This window comes from Haliotis rubra, unplaced genomic scaffold, assembly GCF_003918875.1.
Source record: "Haliotis rubra isolate DU_JTF1 unplaced genomic scaffold, ASM391887v1 Scf154, whole genome shotgun sequence".
Lineage (NCBI taxonomy): Eukaryota > Metazoa > Mollusca > Gastropoda > Lepetellida > Haliotidae > Haliotis > Haliotis rubra.
The window spans coordinates 1,254,853-1,281,044 of NW_025765492.1; the positions used below are offsets into that span (position 1 = coordinate 1,254,853).

Consider the following 26,192-nt stretch of genomic DNA (forward strand, 5'->3'; position numbering starts at 1 on the left):
AACATCACGGCGGGGGACACCAGAAATGGGCTTCACACATTGTACCCATGTGGGGATTCGAACCCGGGTCTTCGGCGTGACGAGCCAACGCTTTAACCACTAGACTACCCCACCGCCCCAAATATCCCCTAGAGTTAACTGTATGCTGAGTTCAGGTCGAAGGCAGTATGTACACATCACAACCGTGTCATGTTAGCTGATTTAATCTGGCTACTGAATCTGGACTCTGCAGTATGGAAAGAGTGAGGGTCTGATGTAATATGGCAGCATAGGCACATTGCAGGCTTAGGATATATTATGAAAAAACATGTAAACAACTGTTGTTAAATGGTAACAAAACAAACATACAAAAATATGAAAATTGGAAACTGGTACAATAAATACGAAGCGAATGTGGGCGAAGTAACCAATAACTTATATATATAACTTGAAAGTGACTTGAAAGGAATCACAATGTTTAAAATTCAAAATGGAACATAATATACACACTGAACAATAAGAATCTCAAACTATATACATTTAAATAAATAAATTATAAGTAACCCAACAAAAACCCTAAAAGAGTCCCAAAACGGAATGTCCTCTCACCAAATTCTGACTTAGAATAACACAACAACTGCCACTACTGGGCAATGTCAAACATTCAGGAAAACCATGCATACCAGACTTTTACAATGCAAAAGTCAGTCCATAAGAAAATAAGGCACCTTGTTAGAGGAGTATCTCCTGCAATTCAAGTACAATCTGTACAAAATTTCTGAATTCAAAATGTCCCTTGCAATACTCCATCTGTTGGCTAGATCCTCCTTCAGTGGTTCTGTACATATTGCATGTAACATGGCCCCTTCTGAAGGAGTCGCCAAACAGAATCATGGATTCTCACAGAACATTCAAGGCTGTTATCGTGAACATAATTTTTCAAAACAATGTAGGAAAATATTATCAGTAAAAATGGTAATAATTCTTCAGAAATGTTTTCAAATATCTAAACATTTTATGTGTTTAAATACCACCTAATATCTTGTCAGTACAGTTTGAAAATCTAAAACCTAATATTTCCACCGCTTTCTACTTGTAATGTATTCCAAACATGTAATGTATTCTAATATGGCAAACAAGAAGTAGTATGTTAAATAACTGCCTTCCAAAACACTTGTCCTAGTTACAGCACTAAAATCATTTTGCAGAAAAAGACTACTGAAATATTAATTGGGTCTTGAGATGAACTGAATTGAAAAATAATTTCAGCTTTTGAGTGCAATATTCATAAATTGGAAACCGAAATAAATAATAACTACAGAATATGAACATCTTTATACTGTCCATATCACCACGAGATGCAGGGTTTGTGATTAATGCTTCAGATTATCATGCAGAACAGCTGGGAATGAGGAAATACAGGTGAATATGTGAGGTGTGGTGAATTAAGATGAGTCTTGAATGACGGTGATGTTCTGTTATTGTGAGGTGCCAGGGCTGGCAGCAATGACTTATACCAAGATGAAGAAAATGATTGTACTGTACATGGCACACACTCTCACACTCAATCATCCATAGTCTCTCCCAGGAAGATTTACATCCTCAGCATCAGTGATTGGGGATCATACCAGCACGGGCTAGGCCACCAATGAGGGCACCATTTACACACAAGGCATCATACTACAGCCAGCTTGGGTTACAGTGGAAGTTTAATGGATCTGTACATGGGCATAAGCACCACAGATACCCTTGGTGGATTGTACCAGTATTTCTGGTCACAATGGAAGTTTTGGGCAACCATACAGGCTTCACCACTACAGATACCTCTGGTGGATTATACCAGCATGTTCTTGGCTACAATGGAAACTCACTTTAAAATCCATGCACCTTGGTATTATTATCCAGTCCTGTTTGCACACAAGAACTTAGCAGTACACAAATCATATTTAAAACCAGTATCATATAAAGCCTATATTTAACATATGTTATATTTGGGATTACACTTTCTTAGTAACTTTCTCTGTTTCCTTTGACCACTTTCTAAAATGGCATTGTGTATTTCAAAGCCTATATTTTATGTAACTGGGGATCATTTAGTGACATAATTTTTGGGATTACACTTTCTTAGTAACTTTCTATGTTATCTTTGACCACTGTCTAGAATGGCATTGTGTATTTCAAAGCCTATATTTTATGTAACTGGGGATCATTTAGTGACATAATTTTTAAATTTTATCCACAGTCTGACAAACTGTTGTATACTCAGGTTGAATTGTTAGCTACAAACTGATGACAACAGTTTTCAATCATACCTGAAATCAGCCATCGTTATAACGGGTTATGATACTGGCCGAATTGACAATATGTTTACTGATAAGGGAAAAATCTACTTCTCCAATACCAACCTTAGCTTGTGTTACTGATTAGGATACACTGGGGATAGTGATGACAGGTGGGTAGTGTTCCACAATCAACTAACATCATCACCCTGTACCACAAAGCTTGGATTATAGGAATACTATTTACATACAATTTCAAAGATGATTGTCATGAATTAATCTTATCAATAAATTATTCATTGTAAAACCATTAATATTCACATTTATTTATATTCATATTTAGTGGTATTCACAATTTGTAGGAATATTTTCATAAAAAACAGATCCTTGGTAACATTGGTACCAAGCTGACAATACTTAGTTACAGGACGTTGCTTTTCCAAATGCATCAAAAGCTTAAATTCTACACAATACTGACAAGGTCTGTAGTTCTGGACTGTAGTCATGACAAGGATAAGGAAAATAATATGCTTATGAAATATGATGGTCTTGATGGGGATGAGAAATGTCTGTACACAGTAGGCTCAGTGAACTATTTGTTGAATATCCTGATGGGTGATAACTGATTATGGGGAGGAGGTGCATGAACTTCACAGTACTGAACATGGGGCTTGATCTGGTATGCCTGGGACAGACATGGGGATCATTCAGTCTTTCAAACTTGTCTCACTGAGACTTGAATTACCGTTTTCAAACTCATGGAACCCAGTATCATTACTGAAATGCCCATCGACGGACTGGGCAAAGTGGAGTTTCATATGCTTATTGAGCTCATATTTTCGCACAAATTCTTTCCCACAAAGGGTGCACGTGTGAGGCTTGGCACCTGAATGGATGCTCTGAATGTGTCGCTTGACGTGATCGCTACGACTGAAGTGCTTGCCACAAATGTTACACACGTGGGGCTTAGCACCTGTGTGTATCTGCATGTGTCGTTTAAGATGGATATTTTTGGCAAAGGATACCCCACAGGTTGGGCAAGGGTATGGCTTCTCCCCAGTATGAGTGTGAAGATGGACTCTCAAGACACAGTAAGTGCTGAAATGTTTGCTGCAGAATTCACATGAAAATGGCCGATCTCCTGAATGAACTCTCATGTGACCCTGCAGATTTGATTTAGTGCTGTATTTCTTAAGACAAAACTCACAAGAAAACCCACTCTGGGAGTGTATTTTGATGTGCTTGCTAAGGTTCTTCTTGTCTGAGAAAGACTTGTTACATATGGGACAAGTATGCCCATTAATCAGGGAGCTAAAGTGACTGCTGGAGAAACCATTGTCGCCTTTGGGAGATCCAGTCGAAATGGTAATAGTGTTGTCGTTGACATGTAGAAACTCTGGCTTGATTGACATTTCTTCACAGTCTCGCTTATGTTGATCCAGCATTTTCTGGTTGTCGAAGATCTCACCACAGATGGTGCAGATGATGACCATGCTGCTGCTGTTGTTGTTGTTGAGTCCTCCATTGGACATGGAGAAGCTGTCTTCCGAGGTGGATGTTTCATCCGGACGAGAGACGGGACTGGATGTGTCCATGTCTAAAGCAAGGCACAACATTACTGATGAGAAATAAAGGTACATGTGGCATACAAGTCTATTTCCTAGACGTAGGATCCCTCTCCGGACGTACTATATGGACATTTTGCTGCATACAGACTCATTGTTTGTTCTTCAAAAAACGGGGGCGGTGGGGTAGCCTAGTGGTTAAAGCGTTGGCTCGTCACGCCGAAGACCCGGGTTCGATTCCCCACATGGGCACAATGTGTGAAGCCCATTTCTGGTGTCTCCCGCTGTGATGTTGCTGGAATACTGCTAAAAGCGGCGTAAAACTAAACTCAGTCAGTCAGTCTTCAAAAAAACCTTTCTGTTGTTTTAAATACAGACTATTCTAGTGTTTACATCACTACTTTTATGGATAACAACTTCTTTTTTATTCTTTACACGACGTTTCAGAGCTAATTCTTGCTCCTTCATCAGGTGAATGAAAGCCTTTCAAAAACTTTAGTGCTTTACATATGAATTGTACTGATGTTCTGTAAACAGGCTTTCCAGTGTTCTACAAACACACTGTTCTCCTTACACACTAGTCTATTCTATAGACTTTTAAAGAGCTAACAGATGCAGCCTGTTTTCCACATACAGAGTTCAGCACACACACACCACACTATGTTAGTGTTCTGTATACAAACCATCAAGTGTGAGGGGAAGCTGCAGCAACTCCTCTGGCAGGAACTCCTTCAGTTTTTCAAACAGGTCAGGGAAGAAGTGCGCCACCTGCAAGCAATACACATGCCATCAAGTACACAACGCTAATGGACCAACACATCAATACACGTGCCCTCAAGTACACAACGCTGATGTACTACCCACAGACCAATACGTCAACGAAACTGTCATCGAGTACACAATGCTGATGGACTGCCCACAGACCAACACACCAATACATGTGCCATCAAGTACACAATAATACCACCCACCCATCAGACCCCTTCTACCACATGTCATTGGTTCCGAATTGCGCAGATCAATGCTCATGCTGTTGATTACTGGATTGTCTGGTCCAGACTTGATTATTTGAACTGACTGCTAACCCCATTCAAGGACGTACCAGTGGTGCAGACTGTTGCCTGTCCTCCCCACAATGGTCCACCCATGTCTGTATGGCGTCAAGCACCTGCTTGTCAGACAGCACCTCCCCCTGGAGAGACTTCAGAGTCTGTAATAGACTGTACACTGCCAGGTCCAGGAATGTCTCCTCTGCCAAAATCTGTAACAATAACCTCAGATGAATAGAGAGGAGCAATAATACCACTAAATCCAAAAAATATCCCAAATTCAAGAATTCATATGATGCTCAACTGATTAAAGTACCAGTATTTGCCCAAGAAGGGTTGTCCGTCCTTTTTTAAAGACTAATTCCCAGATTGTACAAGTGTTTAATAACTGTGGCATGAAAAAACTGATGAAAACAGCCAAACTATCAAGAAATATGTCACTAACAGTGTCTCATTAGTTTTGGTAAAATTTCTTTACAATTCTCAGAGTCCCGGATTTGGAAGTCCCAGAATTAAATCAACTGTTCTTGAACGTTACCTGTTGAAAGTTTTCCTTAATGAAGGCTACACTATCCTCTTGTAGGGTCTTACAGTCGCACTGAGTGGCCACCTGATATGTCACAAGGCATGTGTCGGGACGGAGCTGAGACAACAGAAAGTCGCAGCACAAGTTACTAATCTCATCCAGTTGAAACATGAAGGCTGTTGGCAGCAATGTCAACACATTCTCCTCCGTCACGGATATAGCCGACGTGTAACAGAATTCAATAATACTTTGAGCGGCATCTGGGTCTACATCAGTCAAGTGGTATTCGGCTGGCGTTTCCCGTGGGTTGTGTTCCAGGAGGTTGTGAAAATAAGGCATGCACGCCGATAGAATCAGTCGATGAGCATGGATGCGGCGACTGCCGACGTTGAGAAGGACGTCACATAGTTCTGTTTTCCTCCGGAGCTGGTTGATGGATCCTATTAGACAGTCGGCATGGTTGACAGAGGTATAGTGTAGTGAGCTCTCCATTCTGGCAGGGGGAGGTAAGTCTGTCTGTAGGTAGGGCAGGAAACCATGGAGTCCTGCAAACATACACCAGCGTGAATGATGGTCTACAAAGTTTCTTTGTTCCACACTCAATAATATTCCAGTAATACAATGGCCAAACAATCCAGTGATCATATTATGATTAAAGATTCATACCACCATACAAAGTTTGGGAGACTGACCAGAACAATATACCTGCTCTGCGAACAGCATGGGATGCTTGGTACAGTTTCTAGGCCGGGATCACATGAACTGAATGATATAATGAACTGTTTCTTTGGTCCTTGACACTTGCTGTATATTTAAGTCAAATTGCATATATATTATCTAAATGAACTACGATTATAACTGAAATTACAGGTCCTCATTCTCTTCCAACAGACGTTACTTGTCGAACCTCTGTTCTAATACGGTCATATTTCCCGGTTCTCATAAAATCCCCAAGCAGCAAAAAATCGTAACACGAATTATCTCCTTTCTTTTTATCCAATCAGAACACGTGTTACATCGGCTTAGATCCAACTTGTATAATACAAGCAAATGTGGGGCCACAAATATCCCTCCTCTGCCGGGGGACTTGTGTTGATGTGACACACAAGGCATTTAATGGCTAGCTTGTCCGTTGTCAACGAGGGAGATGGAGACGCCATTGATCTGCCATTACATGACTGAGATCTGTCTAGAAGAAACGTTTGCGCATCGCGCAGGGGAAGAGATTCTAGTTTCCCTGAAGTATATGGAAATTACCAAGACCTTGCGAATGATCACTTTTGAAACAACGTCGCTGATTGCACAACTAAATCTAAATGCAACCAATCACGAATCCTGAACACTCGCACCATGAAAGGGTCGTATTAGAAGAGGTTCGTAGGAAGATATGACAAGTAACCTCTGTGGGAAGAGAATACAGGTCCCTTGTAAGTACAGGTCGTTGTAAGTGTAGTTGTCTGTATTTCAGTTCTGACAGCTTGCGTGAGTACAAAGTGACGTAGTTTGAATATGATCATCACAGGAGCATCCCCTGAGGAAGCACAGCATGTCTATTTAACACCCAGCATCCTGGACATGTACGTGTGAATGTATGTTTGATATATATATATACTAGTATCGTGTAGAGCCTCAGGAGCCAGACACGATCAAGTTATCACACAACTGTCTTATCATGACATACCTGGAGGTGTAAATACAATGAGTATGTTCCTTAGCAACAGGGCTAGAGCACTTGATATATTGTACTGTGAAAAACTGACATAGACGACTTCCAAGGTGAGGTGAGGTGAAATTTTGTTAACGTCGTGCTTGAGAATATTTCGGCTCATATGACGATGTGCATGCGTGTGTATGTATGTATGTGCGCTGCTTGTACTAGCCCAGACTTAAGCTGGTTTTATAGTGCTAGCCCACTGAGATACCATGCTGCAGTTAAGCATGAATATCCCACTCAGATACATTATACTGACTCCGAGCCGACCAGTCCTTGTTGTACCCATTAATGCCGAGCGCCAGGCAGGGACCAACAAGTACCATATTTTAACGCTCTTTTGGTATGATGCGGTCGGGGATCCAACCTGCGACCTTCCGTTCTCCGGGCGGACGCTCTAACCACTACACCACGGAGGCGGTCAAGACTTCCAAGGACTGCATTGATGCTGTCATAGGCTGTTAACAACAGTCTGCAGGCCATCGCTTATTGCTCAATCTTCCAGAACCAAAACTCGAGATTATGTACAAGATTCACCTTTCAGAACCATCTTTGACATATGGAAGGATACAAGACCGTTCAAAATGTTCGCAGCTAGTTACAATCTACTCTCCTGCGGTGAAACATATGAACTCAATGATCTGAATGAATAAGGGAAATAAAAGAAGATAGTTTCTCCAACATAAGATGGACATGTAACATCCCTTATAAACCTACTAACCCATGTGCTAAGCTAAGGTTGTTTTAATGGCTAGACATGATAAAGGGAGATAATAACAGAAGTTAATCCAGCCACTAAGTTGAAAATCCACGTCAGGATCTCAAAATAACTGTTCTTAAGAAAAAAATATAAAAATAATAAAAATTAACACAATATTCAGTGATAATTTGTAGTATGGCTGCATACAAAGAGCTGTTAGACTTCCTCATTCGGAAGTATGACATGATTTAAATAAACATAAATATAACAATTTGTTAAGTGTTGGGTACACATAAGCCTTTTCAAGCCCCAGGTTGCCGTAAAACCTTACCTTAATTACCTACCTACCCACCCACAACTTGGTATTAAACTCATAGGACTGACTGACTGAGTTTGGTTTTACACCGCTTTTAGCAATATTCCAGCAACATCACGGCGGGGGACACCAGAAATGGGCTTCACACATTGTACCCATGTGGGGATTCGAACCCGGGTCTTCGGCGTGACGAGCCAACGCTTTAACCATTAGGCTACCCCACCGCCCCAAACTCATAGGAGGTGACAAGGACAGTTAACTTGGGTTGGATTGCTCAAGAGTAGCACTTGTGTACTCACAGGACCACCCAATGTTAGGCATCTGATATACTGTTAAATGAAAAAATAACAATAAAAAAACAACTCCATGGTTACACTACAAGTCACTATTGTTCGCTATTCTTCCTGACTATGTTTACATTCCTTCTGTTCAGTAAAGATAAAGCTTCAGTCATATTCCGTGCATGCATTATCAGATCGGCTCATGTGTGTATCAAAATAGTTTTTGCCAGTCCAATGTCAAATTGGACATTTTGTACAAATGTGAGTAAACGTCGCACACATACCATTTTCAAAGTCAAGAAGAGGGTTGAAAACGGTTTTATGATCAGAACAAAACCATCACCAGGTCTAGATCAAGGTTTGCATCGGCAATCAAATATTTATCTTCACCTGACCTCAGGCTATTATTCCCTAGCAACAACTGGAAGTAAATATTCCTAAATTGGAATGAAATATTTCCAGACTGTTTTGTGGCTCTTTTGGCTCTTTTTTAGGGATGACATGTTTTTTCACAATCACCAAGACCTATAAAGAAGTAGAGACATTAATGTTTAGTTTTAAATTTCTGCACAGAATATCGTGTCAATGTTTGAAATTCCTAATTTTGAACAGAACAAACACTTTTTTACAATTTGCCACTAGACAAGGGCACTTAGTTGAATCCTAGGTTAATTCCTGCTATGAATTCCGCACAAAATTTCCACAACAAGGCATTACGGACACCGGTGTTGTACCATCACGCTCGGTCCCCGTCACTGCAGAGATGTATACATAACACAGCACACATACTAAACCACAACAACCTAAATCTGAGACTATTACAACAGACCCAGTTAATTGTGGTCGACACAGTATGTATTAACAATGATTAATGTATTACGCTGAAGTGGTTATGTTACATCATGAGTGGCTACAAGGGGGGGAGACCTAACACCAGGATGGGGACTAGCCTACAGCAGTGTGTGTACTGTAATGATGGAACCACCTCGGGGGAAACCCATAGATCTCAGCCCTGGGCTGTGTTTCACCTGCTACATCATACTGTAGGCTTTGAAGTTTCACCCCCTACCTGCTCCACCCTTGCACTTGGTTTAACACTGGTGGGATAAACTGCTGTAGCTAATAAAAACCTAACTGTATCAGTGGTTTGTGTTTGAGTGTGTTTACAACTCCAGTTGGTATTGGTAAATACGCATGGCACCATTCCTCATGCTTCCAGTGAATGTGCTAGAGACAACGCATTAGGATATTTTAGAACATTTACATGACTTTATTCACTTGTGAATGGACTTTCGTCTTTAAATTCATCTTAAAATATTGAAACATATCATCAAATATATTATCAACAAACTGGTAAATGGCCTAATTTGTATCCCTCTGAAAGCTGAACCAATACGTCTCACATCACACACCATGACTGGGCAATGGCTTTAAATCAGGATGTAACGAGAATGAGTCACATTAACATCTATCCAAGCCTAGAACAGATCTTCTACTTTCTAGGATCTTCTTGTGTCCTCCATACTCCATGCATGCATCTCCAAGGTTACTACGTAACCACTTGGTGACATGGGGTATAACGCTGTGCTCACGATTACATCGCTTACTAAAGTGCATGAAAGTGTCTGTACGTGTATGTATGTGTATTAGGACCATCTTTAAACATGGCCAGGTGAGGAGAAATGGGGATTAACGTCAAATAATGTGTACATGTGGGTTTGCTGTACTAGTCTGAATCCATGCTGGCTTCATTATACTGAGTGTCAGGGTGGGTAACAAGTACAAGTACATCTATTAGTATGAGCAAATTGAGATCAGAGCAGAGACCATAGAGTCTCAATGCACTTGATAAACGCCGGCCACTGTGCTGGCTGGGTAACAACATGTACATCTATTGGTAAGAGCTGACTGGGATTTGATCATCAACCATACAGTCTCCAAGCACTTGATCAAAGCCGGCCATTATGCTCAGCGTGGGTAACAACATGTAGATCTATTGGTAAGAGCAGACTTGGATCTGATCATAGACCCTTCAGTCTCCAAGCACCTGCTCCATCCACAGATACAGAGACAGTCTAGTCAGGATGAACATCACTCAGATGTAACCTGGCAACCACTGTACCACTTGTTCTGCACAGAGCTTAGCAGGTCATTAGGAACAGACATCCCAGGGAATTCTGGGTATGAACAGATCCACAGTGACCTACATTAAAAGACGACTTAATGGATTGGGTGGCTAGGCTTGGTCACAAGGTAGATTGCTTGTCATTATATCCTGAGAAGTAGGTTGTTCCTCAATGAAAAAACAATGTACTTTCCTACTTTTAGTCATAAAATTCGTTTTTTCAGCTCTCAAACAAACAAGAGCCATCCTTTCTCCAAGGCATATCATTTAGCATGTTTAATTAGTGCCTGCAAGGGCCAAGCTGGAGGAGGGGAGGAGTGCAATATACCAGGTCAGCCAGTATCTCATCCTCATATTCATAACATATAGCAGGTTAACAATATACTGCAGGTACATTTATATGATAATATCCAACTCACTGAAAGATTCCATTATCATTCGGCCAATACCTTCAAGAGGGTAGAGGAGCACCTAATATTTTCCCAGCTGAACGAAACTGTTCTTGTGTGCCCTGTACGTGGGGGTGTCTCAGATGGACAAACTGTCCTAATCTAGATATTTTTTTTATCACATCACTAATTGTCCCTGTCTAAACCCCCTCCCTGATGACAAACCCAGTGTTGACACGCTATACTACACAGCAAGAATCTTACTTCAGCCAGGTGTGACTGAGAATTTAGTATTGTTGTGTACTATCACTGCTGTTATCAGTCACTTGAGTCAGAAGGAGGAGGGTAAGTACTGACATTTTACAGGTCAGTGGCTTCCAGTGCTGTGAGGGAATGAAAAGTTCATCTAGCACAGGGATTGACCTTGAGTCCTGTATTTGAGGGTCCCTGGGATTCATACTCTTAATTTTCAGGGGTCCTAGACTACACTTAAATATTATTATTAATACTGTTATTGCATTGTGTATCATGATCACCACATTAATTGTTACAGTAATTAGATTGAAAATAATACCATAACCCAGCTAGTAGCAAACTCAGTGATAAGTTACTGTTACTTGATTGGAATTTTTACAAAAGGTTATTTGGACTTTTTCTGCGTCCCTGTGGATGCGCTAATAAATTTTGTTGCGTCCATTGTCAAGTTTTATGCGTATAGGATGCAGGAATTCGCATCCTGTAAATCCCTGATCTAGCAGCTCTAGTCACTTACCCAGGGATTTACGGGACGTGAATTCCTGCATCCTATACGCATACAAATTGACGGTGGACGCAACAAAAATTTATTACCGCGTCCACAGGAGAGCAGAAAAAGTGCAAGTACCTTTTGTAAAAATTCCAATCAAGTAAAAATAAGTTATCACTGAGTCTGCTTCTAGACGGGTTATGTTATCATTTGCACTTGAATTACTGTAACAATGTGATGATCATGATAAACAATAACAGTAACTGAATTACAGCAATATTACAACATAGCCTTAATAACAATATTTAGGCGTCTGGGACCCCATTTTGTTGTCCAGGACCCTGAAAATTAAGAGTATGTGTCGCCAGGACCCTCAAATACAGAACTCAAGGTAAATCCCTGCCTACCCACTGACTCGGCAACGAATCCCAGTTCCCATGGTGAAGTCCCCATCGTACACATGATAAGAAAGGAAAGTAATCTGTTTTTGAGACTTATTACTGAGTTATTATTTTTCAGAATAGTTACTTAAGATGCTAATGCCTCACTACCAAGCAAATGTCCTTGTATAATTGTGTTGTCACGAAGCACCTACAAACATAATACTCTTGCTTGTCTCCAAACCCCAGAGAATAAATAAAAAAGGGGCCCCAGTCTTGAATGGTTTGGCAAGTCTAGACTGCCGAAGTCTTAATTTCAGACTTGTGCAGAGCTTCTTTTTAATTTTTAAAATATTTTTTTTGTAGATATATATTTTTAAATAAGAAAACTTTATTTCTGTGACAAAAGTGAGTCGAGAAGAACCTCCAACCTGCCTATCTCACTACCTGTCCTGGAGTAATTATGCTGTCACCAAGTGTCAACAGAAGGTGCTTCTCATCTCTGCCTGCCACACTACCAAACATCCTTCCTTGAGTAATAAGATTGTCACTAATAAGATAGAGGAGAATCTCATTGTGTCTTCCCTTCTTCAAACAATTATTCACGAACCCCATCAAAAATTCATCTTCAATGTAAATCACATCGACCAAAAGTTAATGTACACAGATGCTTTGAACAATCTATTCAAACATAATAAAATACTGACATTCAAATGCCTATCACATCGCATATTATGGAAATATTTGGATGAGAATGTAATAATTTATTGGGCTAAATATATATAATTTAATAGCAAATGACTCTCACCGATAATGCCTTAATATATATTTAACATTATATGCATGGTACAGTAAATGATAACCACACAGGCTAGAAGGGGTGACTGTATCTATCATCGAAAAAAATTTGGTTAGGAGGGGGGAGAGAGAGAGAAAGAAGAATTAAATAAATACTAAAAGTATTCTACTTTTGGCAATTTATGAAGTGTATATGGGGCAAAACACAATTAAAAAAACACATTTTCTTGTAAATTTACATTTTTGACCAATAAAACTTTAGGATTTTATATTTTGAGCAGGGAATTATAACTTTGATTTTTTTGTCTTATTCTTGAAGAAATATGACCGGCTGATCCTTAAAACAAGAAATACAATTGGTCTGGCCTTAGGGTCATTTTTCATATTTTCCTTTTAAGGTTATTATTGCAGTTAAATTAAAGAAAGACATGTGGTTCTGTTTCTTTGTTTTTATTTAGAAACAGAACAAAATGCATTTGCAAATTTCACATCCAACTTAAATGGTGCAGTTAGCTTTTTAAACCTGATGACTAAAATATCATGAAATGTTCAATCATGACTTGTCAATAAGTGAAGCAAGTCCTTTTTGAAATAAACATGTTTTCAGGCTATGACGACTTCTAAACAGTAGGCCCTAGTAACTTTATTACTAATTTAAAACTTCCTACACTGAACGTTACCATGTCAACATTTTGACATGCATACCTGGGCCTTGTCTATTCTATGGAACTTGCTTCAGTGTCATATCTATGTCATGTGATATGATAAAGTAATCTTACTTATCTGAAAATTAAAATATTTTCAATTCAGTCATCATACTATAAGCTAACTGAAACATGCTTTTTTAAATTAATCTTTATGATAATTATATTTAATATATTAAATTTTGCAGATTTTTAAAACATGCTTCTTGAAGCTCATGAAAGAATGTTTAATTACCAGTAAATTTCCTCTAAGACTAAAAATTGATATAAATGTTCAAAAGCTGGTACAACCACAAAGAAGACTTCATTCTTCTGTAGAGTGAGTGAGTTGGTTTTAGGCCGCTTTAGCAACATTCCAGCAATATCACGGCGGGGGACATCAGAAATGGGCTTCACACATTGTACCCATGTGGGGAATGGAACCCGGGTCTTCGGTGATACAAGCGAACGCTTTAACCACTGGGCTACCCCACCGTCCCCTCTTCCGTAGAGAAACAGCTTTCTTTCTCCACTTATTCCTAATTATACCTCACTTGTTATTCTATACAGTTATTTGTCATGTTCAAGTTTCACAATGTTGACTACAAAGAGTGACTTCTTGCTACAAGTATGAAAAAAACAAATCAGTCGACCAGCTTCCAATAAACACAAACAGGTTAGTTTCGGCTCAGAGCTAGTAAGTGGTAAAAAATATCATAAAGTCATGAATTCTACATAGTAATTCAACACAATGATGATACAGAGAAATTGTCAAGCACCCAATGAAATTTACATTACAACACAACAACAAGAAACAAATACTGTCCATATTAATGTTCAAGTCAACAGTCTAATGAAACAACCCATGTAAATATTCTCTGAAAACGCTGAACCAAATGAATTGGCTTCAACTAACCTGAGTGAAACTGCTGGACATTAGCTACACCCATGCAGGAGGAGAATGAAGAATTTCCTTATTTTCACCCAATCCTATTGTGTATCTCAGGCTGCTAACCCAAATGGTCCAATGCTATTATCTGGTGGAAAACACTACTTCCTATTTCAATAACATCCTTATTTCTATTGAATCTTACGTCAGGGGATATTTCCTACTCTCATGACACGACCCTTTCCCCCTTAGTCAGATATACACACAGCCGGACCTACCACGCTAATGTTTATCCTGGTCTTGAAAAGAATGACAACACTTTTGAGAAATAAATGATAACTGTCAATAAGACTCATTTTTCACATGAAATATCAACATTACTTATACTCCTAATCTAGTACAGTTGATGCCTTAGAATACCATTGATATTATATGATTGTTTTATGCTTAAACAAGAAAAAATTGTGTCCAGGGACACGGATGCCCCCGCTGCTGTAGGAAGAGTTCACACATTCAGGGTCCCACTGAAGTACAGTGAAAAGTCACTCCGATAATCAATCTGCCTGAGGGGTTTCATTGTTACCAATCATGCCTATATAATTTGCCTCGATAATAAATTGATCAACCGACGATGAATAAGATTCAGTAGCTGTCACCAATCAGTAAAATAAACAGCAAATTGCTTCACAGTCCGGACACTGTAAAGTGTTCACGAACCGTAACACACCGCCAAGCGATGTTTACTTAATTAACTGGCCAACTGGGTTGTTGTTTTAATTAGACATAAAAGCTCCCGACTGAAGATACTGTACATTTACACTTTGATTGACACCACAATACAAAGGTGGATGACAAGTGAACTGTTTTGTGATTGGTTAATGTACTTTGACAGAGAGAAATTCAACAAAATTGATTTTGCTTCTACGACAATGCTAAGTCACAAATGTCTCTAAACATACAAATGTAAATATACCACGTCTCATAAACCGATGGATGCAGGAATAATTCGGACATTCAAGGCATACTACAATAGATCGCTTGTTAGACATTACCTCACCTGTGCTGAGGAAGGGCGTGATCAGACACGTATCAACATCTGCGGATGTCACTGGTAAAATTATTGATGTGATGAATTAAGCTTTACATTAAATGCTTATTTGTTTTATCCAGATTCATGTCGTTTTTGTAATTCTTAGGGAAGCAACTTGGGTCTTGATTCAGTAGTCCGGACTATTCGCAATCCGGACGAATTTACTGAGAAACGCAACCGTCCGGATTAACGAGGCTTCACTGTACTTGAAAACACTAAAAACAATGTGTTGAGGGGTTAGATAACACAACCTATTATCATATAAAGATCAATAATTGAATAAAATTCACGAACAAATTCAATAAACATCCATGCAACTATGAGATGCACACCTTTCGAGTCCCAATAAAACACACGTAGAAGCTCAATCAATTCTGTTGAGCAGCTTTTGTGGAGAAGTGGATAGACTTCATCCCCTATAACACTATATTCAGAGAGAAATTCAACAAAATCTATTTAAGTTCAAACGGCAGTAAAATTGGAAAAATAAATAAAATACAAAATCAAAATATGAGATGCACACCTTTAGAGTCCCCATAAAGCACATGTGTAATCTAAATGAATTCCATAGAGCAGTTTTTGAGGAGAAGTGGATAACGTACACCCCCTGTTGGATGGAACGAACAGGCTGAATAGAACAAAATTCAACTAAGTTCAAACATCTGTAAAAGTGACAAAATTAAGAAATTGCATAAAAAAATATCAAATGCACACCTTTAGAGTCCCTAGGAAAGACATGTAGAAGTTCATTCAATTCTGTTGAGCAGTTTTTGTGGAGAAGTGGAATGACTTCATCCCCTATTACACTATCATCATAGAGAAATTCAGCAAAATGTACCTAAGTTCAAATGTCTCTAAACTTACCAAAAAACAACAAAATACAAAAACAAAATATGAGATGCACACCATTAGAGTCCCAAGAAAGCCCATGTATAAGTTCATTGAATTCCACAGTCGCCTTTTGTGGAGAAGTGGATAGAGTACATTCCCTGTTTTCTCTCCCATTTTCGTATTGAAACTGAGTACAAAATTCAAGGCATCCATGACACGGAGGGTAACCCTATATGCCCCCAGCCATATATGGGGGAAAGGGACGTCACTCTAAACACCCAAGAATTAAATCCAAATTTAAGCCCATGGGCTAACTTTCGCGTGGGCCTAAATACAGGAATTCCCTTTGAAGGTGAAAATTTTGGCAGTCCCTTGATTCAAATACAATGGAAGATCTCAAGAAACCAACAAACCATCTAAATATGTAACTGTTCTGAAATGGTAGAGCCAGGGTGTAAGTGATAGTAAGGTAATGGTGCACCATTTAATCCAATGCCATAATATTGCTGTAATATTGCTAAAGGTAGCTTTAAACAATACTCATTCGTTGAAAGGGGAATACACATTTTGAACTTCATAAACACCAATTATTTGGGTGCTGTTTAAAAAGAACAATGGTGATATTAAAAGTAACTGAAAAGACCACTAACACACCTCTGGACACAGACAAACCCCTCAACACTAGCAACAGTGGACACAGACAAACCCCTTGACACCAGTAACAGTGGACACAGACAAACCTCTTGACACTAGTAACAGTGGACACAGACAAACCCCTTGACACTAGTAACAGTGGACACAGACAAACCCTCTGGACACTAGTAACAGTGGACACAGACAAACCTCTTGACACTAGTAACAGTGGACACAGACAAACAGAACAGTGGAAAAACCCCTTGACACTAACAGTGGAACAGTGGACACAGACAAACCTCTTGACAGACAAACCTCTGGACATCAGTAACAGTGGACACAGACAAACCCCTCACCAGTAACACTAGACACTAACAGTGGACACAGACAAACCTCTGGACATCAGTAACAGTGGACACAGACAAACCCCTCAACACTAGTAACAGTGGACACAGACAAACCTCTGGACATCAGTAACAGTGGACACAGACAAACCCCTCAACACTAGTAACAGTGGACACAGACAAACCTCTGGACACTAACAGTGTAACTAGTAACAGTGGACACAGACAAACCTCTGACATCAGTAACAGTGGACACAGACAAACCCCTCAACACTAGTAACAGTAGTGGACACAGTGGACACAGACAAACCTCTGGACACTAGTAACAATGGACACAGACAAACCTCTGGACACTAGTAACAATAACAGTGGACACAGACAAACCTCTGGACACAGTAACAGTGGACACAGACAAACCCCTCAACACACCAGTAACAGTGGACACAGACAAACCTCTGGACACCAGTAACAGTGGACACAGACAAACCCCTCAACACTAGTAACAGTGGACACAGACAAACCTCTGACACTAGTAACAATGGACACAGACAAACCCCTCAACACTAGTAACAGTGGACACAGACAAACCTCTGGACAACAGTAACAGTGGACACAGACAAACCCCTCAACACTAGTAACAACACAGACAAACCCCCTCAACACAGTAACACAGACAAACCTCTGGACATCAGTAACAATGGACACAGACAAACCCCTCAACACTAGTAACAGTGGACACAGACAAACCTCTGGACATCAGTAACAATGGACACAGACAAACCCCTCAACACTAGTAACAGTGGACACAGACAAACCTCTGGACATCAGTAACAGTGGACACAGACAAACCCCTGGACACCAGTGGAACAGACAAACCCTCTGACACAGCAACAGTGGACACAGACAAACCTCTGGACATCAGTAACAATGGAACAGACAAACCCCCTGGTGGACACAGACAAACCTCTGACACTAGTAACAGTGGACCAGTGGACACAGACAAACCTCTGGAACAATCCCCCTAACACTAGTAACAGTGGACACAGACAAACCTCTGGACATCAGTAACAGTGGACACAGACAAACCCCTCAACACTAGTAACAGTGGACACAGACAAACCTCTGGACATCAGTAACAGTGGACACAGACAAACCCCTCAACACTAGTAACACAGACACACCCCAAACCTCTGACAGTGGACACAGACAAACCCTAGTAACAGAGGACAAAAACTCCTGACACAGTAGTAACACAGACAAGAACACTAGACACAGACAAACCTCTGGACAAACCCCTTGACACTACAACAGTGGACACAGACAAAGTAACACACACAGACAAACCTCTGGACATCAGTAACAGTGGACACAGACAAACCCCTCTGGACACTAGTAACAGTGGACACAGACAAACCCCTTGACACTAGTAACAGAGGACACAGACAAACACCTTGACAATAGTAACAGTGGACACAGACAAACCTCTGGACAATAGTAACACTAACAGTGGACACAGACAAACCCCTTGACACTAGTAACAGAGGACACAGACAAACACCTTGACAATAGTAACAGTGGACACAGACAAACACCTTGACAATAGTAACACTAACAGTGGACACAGACAAACCCCTGGGCACTCTCATTTAACATCTTCTCTCGCTGTAGTACTTTAATTGCTTCAACCATGTATACTGCACAAACACTGGGCAACATTTCACAGCTAATACACATACATAACAATACTTAAATGGAACAGTTTGTTTAAAATGCCAGTATAATCAATGATAGTCCATTTTTGTACAAAACAACAAACTGATCCTAATGTTAGCTAATTACCTCTAGGTTAAGACTATATGACATTCTTTCCATTCTACCTCTGACCATAAATCTATTGTCATGGTTACCAAGCCCTAAAGAGGAAGTGGTCTTCAAATTTACATGTAACATTGAATAATAGAAAGAACAATGTTTAATTAAAGGTAAAAACATGTGTCACTCAAAGACTGTCATGTGTTGAAAACAACAGCATGATGAAAAAACAAAAACATGTTGACCATCTGAGGAATATGAGAAAATATTTTTTCATAGGCAATATCGTGCAAATATTCTTGACTTTCTGACAATTAAAGGGTTGAGAAACAGGAATTTTGAAAACTAATTGATATGTGCAGTACACTGTCTAAAGATAAACATAATGTGACCATCATTCAATCATTGATTACATCATCTCTTCGTGATAAGTCCAGATCAGGATGTCTGTAAACTCTCCTATATTTTTACAATTTGAACAAATGAATACCTGCCATGTCCTGCTTATTATAGTTGTTTGAAAAGACAAACAAAATAACTGTTAGGGAGTAATGCACATCAAAACACAGCCATGGAAATTGGCACTTGTTGTAGTGCCGAATAGTTGATGTATCGTAAGGACTTGTACAAATTTGCCATTTTTAAGGGTGTTGTCATTACAACAATCAGGGGACAAATGTTAGTTTCCATTGCTGAAACACGTTGTCAGTATACATACTAGCAATATTACCTAAGAATCAAAATGCTAGTCTGATCTGACAAATTTATCCCCATAGGCGAAATCAGGGATGTCATGGTTTCTCCTGATAACTTATGAATATTGATACTTAATTAGTTATTCATTAGCACAGATAGGTTCATGCCTTTTAAGATTACTATGGTTGAAACAGACAAAAAGATGGCATAAACTTCAATTTTATACATTTAATGGTTCAGACGTTCTTCCATATAGCATTAAGTTGATAAATTTGAGGTATAAACATTTTCTTATCTACACACAAACAGAATAAATAATTTTGTTTTTAACTCGTGCATTCTGAAAATATTGAGTTGATATCAATATTAAACTTTAATAAACATTAATGACACCTTAGTCAAAACATTGACAGTTATGTCATTAAATTGAATCAGATCAAATTTGGATACTATGTCATGATGCCTAAATGCACAATGCCAATCAAAGTAAGTGCCTATAAAGAAATTTGATTTCAAAATACAATTATGAATGAACTTGATTATGAACTCATGTGACATAAAATAGAGAACAGACATACAATTAACATGACAATCACATTTTGCAAGTGTTGGACTTGTAGTACATGATAAACTGCAAGGATGGAAGTGTGTCGTGTGAAGGGAACTGTGAAGGAAGGTGTTTTAAAATTATCATTACTGGGTCACACACAATACAATATCCAGTTTCACAGCACCATCATAGCTTGCGTATTTGTTGTTTTACGCCAGACAAACAGTGTTCACGAATAGTGTCGGACCCTCGGACAAATGCGGCAGATTTGCTGACAGTGTCAGTGTCCAACTGTATATTTCACAATGACTTTGAATGAAGTTGTTATATGTGACATGTCACACTTGTTTTTTCATTATAAATTTTACATTTGTTAATTATTTCAATACTAATTATAAGAAATGTTATATCTGTAATATGTATTTAATTTTTATTCTATGTGTCCTCTGAATTTTCAATGGGTCTGACAGACATCTGAAACTTACAGGACCCAATGTCCTGTTACTTTGAAACACCATTCGTGAACACTGGACAAAGCAATGTTTTACTTTTAGCTATATGACTGCAGTCTGAAAAATCAAGTCTGGACCAGGCAATCCAGTGACTGACATCATGGACACTGATCTCCGATGTCCTGCATCAATTAAGCCAGCCAACCCAAGTCGTTAGTCACCTGTTAAAACAGTATGGGTTGCTGAAGACCTGGATCTAACCTCGATCTTCATAGGTCATCATCATAGATACTTCTCCCCAGCTGAAGTCTCTGGACATGTGTTCAGATACACAATACAACCACAAAATGACCCGTGAAGATCCGGGTTGCACTTGGTCTTCAGTAGGCCATGCTTGTCATAAGAGGTGACTAACAGGATCCGGTAGTCAGGCTCGCTGTGTTGGTTGACACATGTCATCGTATCCCAATTGCATAGAACAATACTCCTGATGTTGATCACTGAATTGTCTGGTCGAGACTCGATTATTTACAGACCACCACCATTTAGCTGGAACATTGCTGAGTGGGGCGTTAAACAACAAACCAAACAACCAAGGTCAAAGTTCTGGCTGCCTGTTACTGTCTGGGCCAGACGACTGAGCAACAGTTCTTATAACTGGGGCAGGATGACCTGATCTAGAATTAATTGACTTTTACAACAAGCATCCCTAATCAAGACCAGGTGAGGTGAGGCAAATTGGGTTTCAAAATTGCATTCAAAGATTATTGTACTGTGACAGCTACATGCATGTATGCATATGTTTGTATTAGGTACAACGTAGGTAACGTAGAGCACCATTTTTTCATGTCTTTTGCTATGAAACCACCGACCTTCTGCTCAGGCAGATGCTCCACAGCAGTGGTCTACAGCTCCACACAAGTGTAATGGCTTCTAATATTAACTTATGGGCAATTCTGAGATCAGATTATTGATCACAGGCTTCAGGTTTGTGGCTTAAGTCACAGACTGTTCACTCTGTGTGGGATTCAAACCTGAACTTAATGAACCAATACATCACATTTGAGCCCATCAGCCCTTAATCGCAGCGAGTCTGATTTTACACTGGTTTTAGCTCTTTCCAGCTCTGGACATAAGGGGCTTCAAAATTCTAACCATCTGGGGAACTGAAAAAACCCTAGGAGATACAACCTAAAGCTTTCACCATGAAGCTACCCCACCAACTCATGATTTGAGACTATGAGGGGAAATGTTGTTACCAGTGTCTGCCAAAGTCATTTGAGACAACCAGTACAAACTTGACACTTGGCATCATTCAGTACAGAGTAGTGCTATTATTTGGACAATTATTAGCTGAGCTCATTTGGCCAAATAGATTTTAACTTGATTCAGTCTAAGGTTACCCCATTTACAGATACCCTTCACAGCTGCGTAACTGCAAGGGAGCCCTTGGACCATACAGGGTGCCATGTCCAGGAAACGCTTTCATGTTGAACCCGCCTTTTAACATGAAACAAGTAAATCTCTTCAGCCTGCTGTGACCGAGAAGGATATTTCTGTGAATGGAGGAAGTGATATGATGAGCTCAGTGCAACAGCTCACTTCCCTGTTGCGTTCTTGTCTTCCTTGATTGTAGAGACTGGTCTTCTGGGGATTACACATGTTCAACATTCACCTACCACTAGGGGGGGGCTTCTAGGAAATACACATGTAGAGATCAAGGGGCTGGCACGGTCAATATCTTCATCTCTACTTGACGAATACAACCTTTTCAACATTACATGATTATTTTTAATGACAAAACAACTACGTAGACATGACATTCTGAACAGAGAATATCTCAATCACCAGTTAGAGAAATATCAACTGAATGACAGTACCTGGTATTTCTAACAGATATTTAGTTTCACATTTTCCTGAATACCTTCAGAAACAAGGGATTTTCTAAAATTATGTGAACCTGTGTCAGCACTTGCCAGAACAGGGAAATGAAATACATGTTTTGAACATTCTAAATATGACAACTTGACAACTTGAAGTAGACCCTTCTTCAAGATGAAAAACAAAGTTACAGCTTGAGCACAGGAAAATAGTTTCTGTGTACAAAAAGTAATTGCCTGTAAACATGGTACAAATTACAATAATTCTTCCTTTTTAAGGAATCAATTCTACATATGCACAAGTTCATAAACAATACACGAGTATCATTCTTCCAAAGTTTCATTTAATTATGATAAACATTTGTCTTAAAATGACTTATTCATACACAGATGTACTAACCGTTGTGAACGTAAATATTTTCCTGTGGAAGCCAACTAACTAAAACAGAAAAAGGACTATAATGTATTGATGGGGGAGGACAAATCAGGTGCTAAGGAAGTTGATATTGTGAGGAATCTGATTTATTGAACAGTATGAAGTAAACAGTGTAGATTTGGAAAATGCATATATTACTTTGGTCAATTTGATCAAGTTTTATAATTTTTGTTTTGAAAAGAAAAAGGACTTCCTGAACTGATGTTGAACTGAACATCACCAATAAACTGGACAATTTTTTGGATTTCATTTTGAATTTTGTTGAAGACACATTTACTAAAAGAACATTAGTTATCCCCACAACAATGATGTGGCATGACTTTAGTGTTATCACTTTAACCTACAATAGCCATAATTAGATACAGGAAGTGTTATGTCTTTCCATTGTTACACTGAGCAACACACAGGACAAAAAACTGCCACAATCACATGACTGCAAACAGATACTGAAAACATGTTACATTGTATTGCAAACTTCAACCATGAAGATCTGGGTTAGAACCTGTCTTCAACAAACCATGGTTGATGTAAGAGTTGACTTACAGGCTCGGATAGCTCGCTGACACAGCTGATACATGACACTCAGTCCCAATTGAGTAGATTGATGCTCATGTTGTTAATCACTGGATTGTCTGGCCCAAACAAGAATACTTACACACCTCTCATATAACTAGAATATTGCACCAATATAAGCACCAATCAAACAAACAGTGTACAGTAACTATGAATTAATACACAGGGTATGTTTTCTGGGAACTAAAGCAACAAAAACAGACTTCCACTCAATATGATCAGGGCTATTTCATGTGAGCACTGTGAATTCACAATCTGTGTGAATTTACAATAATGTAATGTCACACACACACACACAAGTGAGTGAGTGAGTTTAGTTTTATGCCGCACACAGCAATATTCCAGCTATATGGCGGCGGTCTGTAAATAATCGAGTCTTGACCAGACAATCCACTGATCAACAGCATAAGCATTGATCAGCGCAACTGTGAACCGATGACATGTGTCAACCAAGTCAGCGTGCCTGACCACCCGATCCCGTTAGTCGCCTCTTACGACAAGCATGGGTTGCTGAAGATTCATTCTAACTCGGACCTTCACGGGTCACACACACACAAGCGATACCATCAGTGATTAAAACAATATTTTCATACAAACATTTCTTATCAGTGATGAAACTGGACAGTTTATTTCCTAATGACAGATCATTACTCAATAAACCATCACAGATGAAGACAACATAACACATAACAAAACTCGGGACAGGAGGAAATATTTCCCTTCACTATCAGATCAGCAAATAAACAATTTCATCCACTGCCTGACATTGACATACTGATAAACCAGGTCAGTTATCTAATGATGACTTTGTTTTACATATTTTTTTCTTTTACATATTTTCTTCGTCATAGTTGGTGTAGGAAAATGACTGATATTCATGCAAATGAGAGAGTAGGGTATGATGCCACTTTGAGTAAAATTCCAGTACAATCATGGCAGGAAGCACAAGAATGGGATTCATACATTGTAGACGTAGCTAGCAAATGCTTTCACTTCAGTTGAAGCTAACCCAGCATCCCCACTTTGAATCATGTTCAAATAAATAATATAAATTACCAGTATTATCCCATGACTGATTACTGAGGAATATTAATCAGAAAATGTTTCCTACATTAGACACTGAGGGTCACAAACATGACAAGCGATTAAAGAGAAAATGTCACATTTTTTGCTATAAATTCAAAAATGCTTGGACATAATAATTCTTGGTGGTCATACCTTGTATTTTTAAAACTGATTTTTTTGTTGATACCAATATGATGAATAACAGAGTTGAAGAGACTCGTAACTGAGTGCTGTAGTGTAATGATATTGATACTTTAAAAAAATGACAAATTCATCACAGAAGTTATCAAAAATGTCATTCTTTGCAACAAATATTGTTCATGCAAATATTGTATAGTGAACTCGGACTACAACAGTCACCAGAATAATATTACGTAACATTAGCATTAATTGCTAAGTCCTCTTGTATTCTCATTACTGTTGATTACTCGTTGCTCAATCATAAGTAATCTTGCTTGATCTATATGGACATCCATACATACATCCTAATGGGCTGTGGCCAAATACTTATAACTAGAAATCAATACGAACATGGGCAGATCACACATAAAATATTAATTACTAACATCAATATGGGACTCCACCCAGGACATTCAACAGGTTGCCCCTAGCTGTTCACTGAGGAAAGTCAGCTATCAAAGAACCACACAATCCTAGATATGAACCACAAAGAAGTAGGGTTCAGCATGCAAGAAAACAAACTGTTAGTTCTCATACTATGTTATCGTAAAATCTTGTGCTAAAAATAACCCTTTTCACTTCACTGATCCGATTATCAAAATGCATGAAAATTTCACATTGGCGACAAATTTTGCCAATATGTGCGCACAAAAAATGACTAACCTGTATGAAAACACGTTAGCCTGTTGTTGTTTCAGAAGAAACTGTCTTGCTTTGGTTTCACATATGGACGAGCAACGTCACGGGAAAATTTTATAGTCCGTGGGAAAATGAGGAGGGGGAGTAACCAAAACCCCCGACAACCTGTTGACGTAGCACTTGCAGGGTCAGCTCGACGCTGCACGGAAACAACATGGATTGTCAACCAAGCTAGGATGTCGCTACCTAAGAATCATTTGGGGAAGGAAAACAAATGTACTTGAAGGTATTTCAGTGATAATGGCGAAAGTTCTCACCTGCTCGGGAGGGTGTCAACGGAACTACCTTCTTAGTGGGCGAGAAGGATATCCCGTATGCGTACTACGTCATCAATTTGTGTGTTCAGGGGAGCATTAAGTTTCTATGACTTGATTATAGACAATGGGCAACAAGTGCTGCTCTCTTGATAAGCAGGCATTTTGCCAGATACACGATCCTAATCCTATGGTTTCTATACATTATTACATACCGGAAGTAAAACTTAGATCCACATTTAATTCTTCACGATTAAATAAAACAGAATTTTTAAATAGAGA

General features: G+C 39.2%; 1 protein-coding gene across 3 annotated transcripts; it reads right to left on the reverse strand.

Annotated features, from left to right (window-relative positions):
* Positions 1-130: 130 nt before the first annotated feature.
* Positions 131-25,976, reverse strand: LOC124270736 (myoneurin-like). Of its 3 annotated transcripts, none has more exons than XM_046705774.1 (5): positions 25,914-25,976; positions 5,411-5,943; positions 4,926-5,084; positions 4,507-4,591; positions 131-3,855 (listed from the first exon to the last, which is right to left on the reverse strand). In XM_046705774.1, the coding sequence occupies exons 2-5, from the start codon at positions 5,888-5,890 to the stop codon at positions 2,966-2,968; spliced, it is 1,614 nt and encodes a 537-aa protein (XP_046561730.1). In that variant the 5' UTR covers positions 5,891-5,943; positions 25,914-25,976; the 3' UTR covers positions 131-2,965. The 3 variants fall into 3 exon arrangements, with proteins under 3 accessions (XP_046561730.1, XP_046561731.1, XP_046561729.1); XM_046705775.1 differs by lacking the exon at positions 25,914-25,976 and adding an exon at positions 25,621-25,864; XM_046705773.1 differs by lacking the exon at positions 25,914-25,976 and adding an exon at positions 14,443-14,534.
* Positions 25,977-26,192: the final 216 nt, after the last annotated feature.

Excerpts from the sequence above, each read along its gene's own strand:
- LOC124270736 (XM_046705773.1), bottom strand. The coding sequence starts at position 14,476 with ATGGGTGTAGCTAATGTCCAGCAGTTTCACTCAG. Across the intron at positions 5,944-14,442 it reads TGTCCAGCAGTTTCACTCAG|GACTCCATGGTTTCCTGCCC; the intron begins GTTAGTTGAAGC and ends GTATGTTTGCAG. Across the intron at positions 3,856-4,506 it reads GCTTCCCCTCACACTTGATG|ACATGGACACATCCAGTCCC; the intron begins GTTTGTATACAG and ends GCCTTGCTTTAG.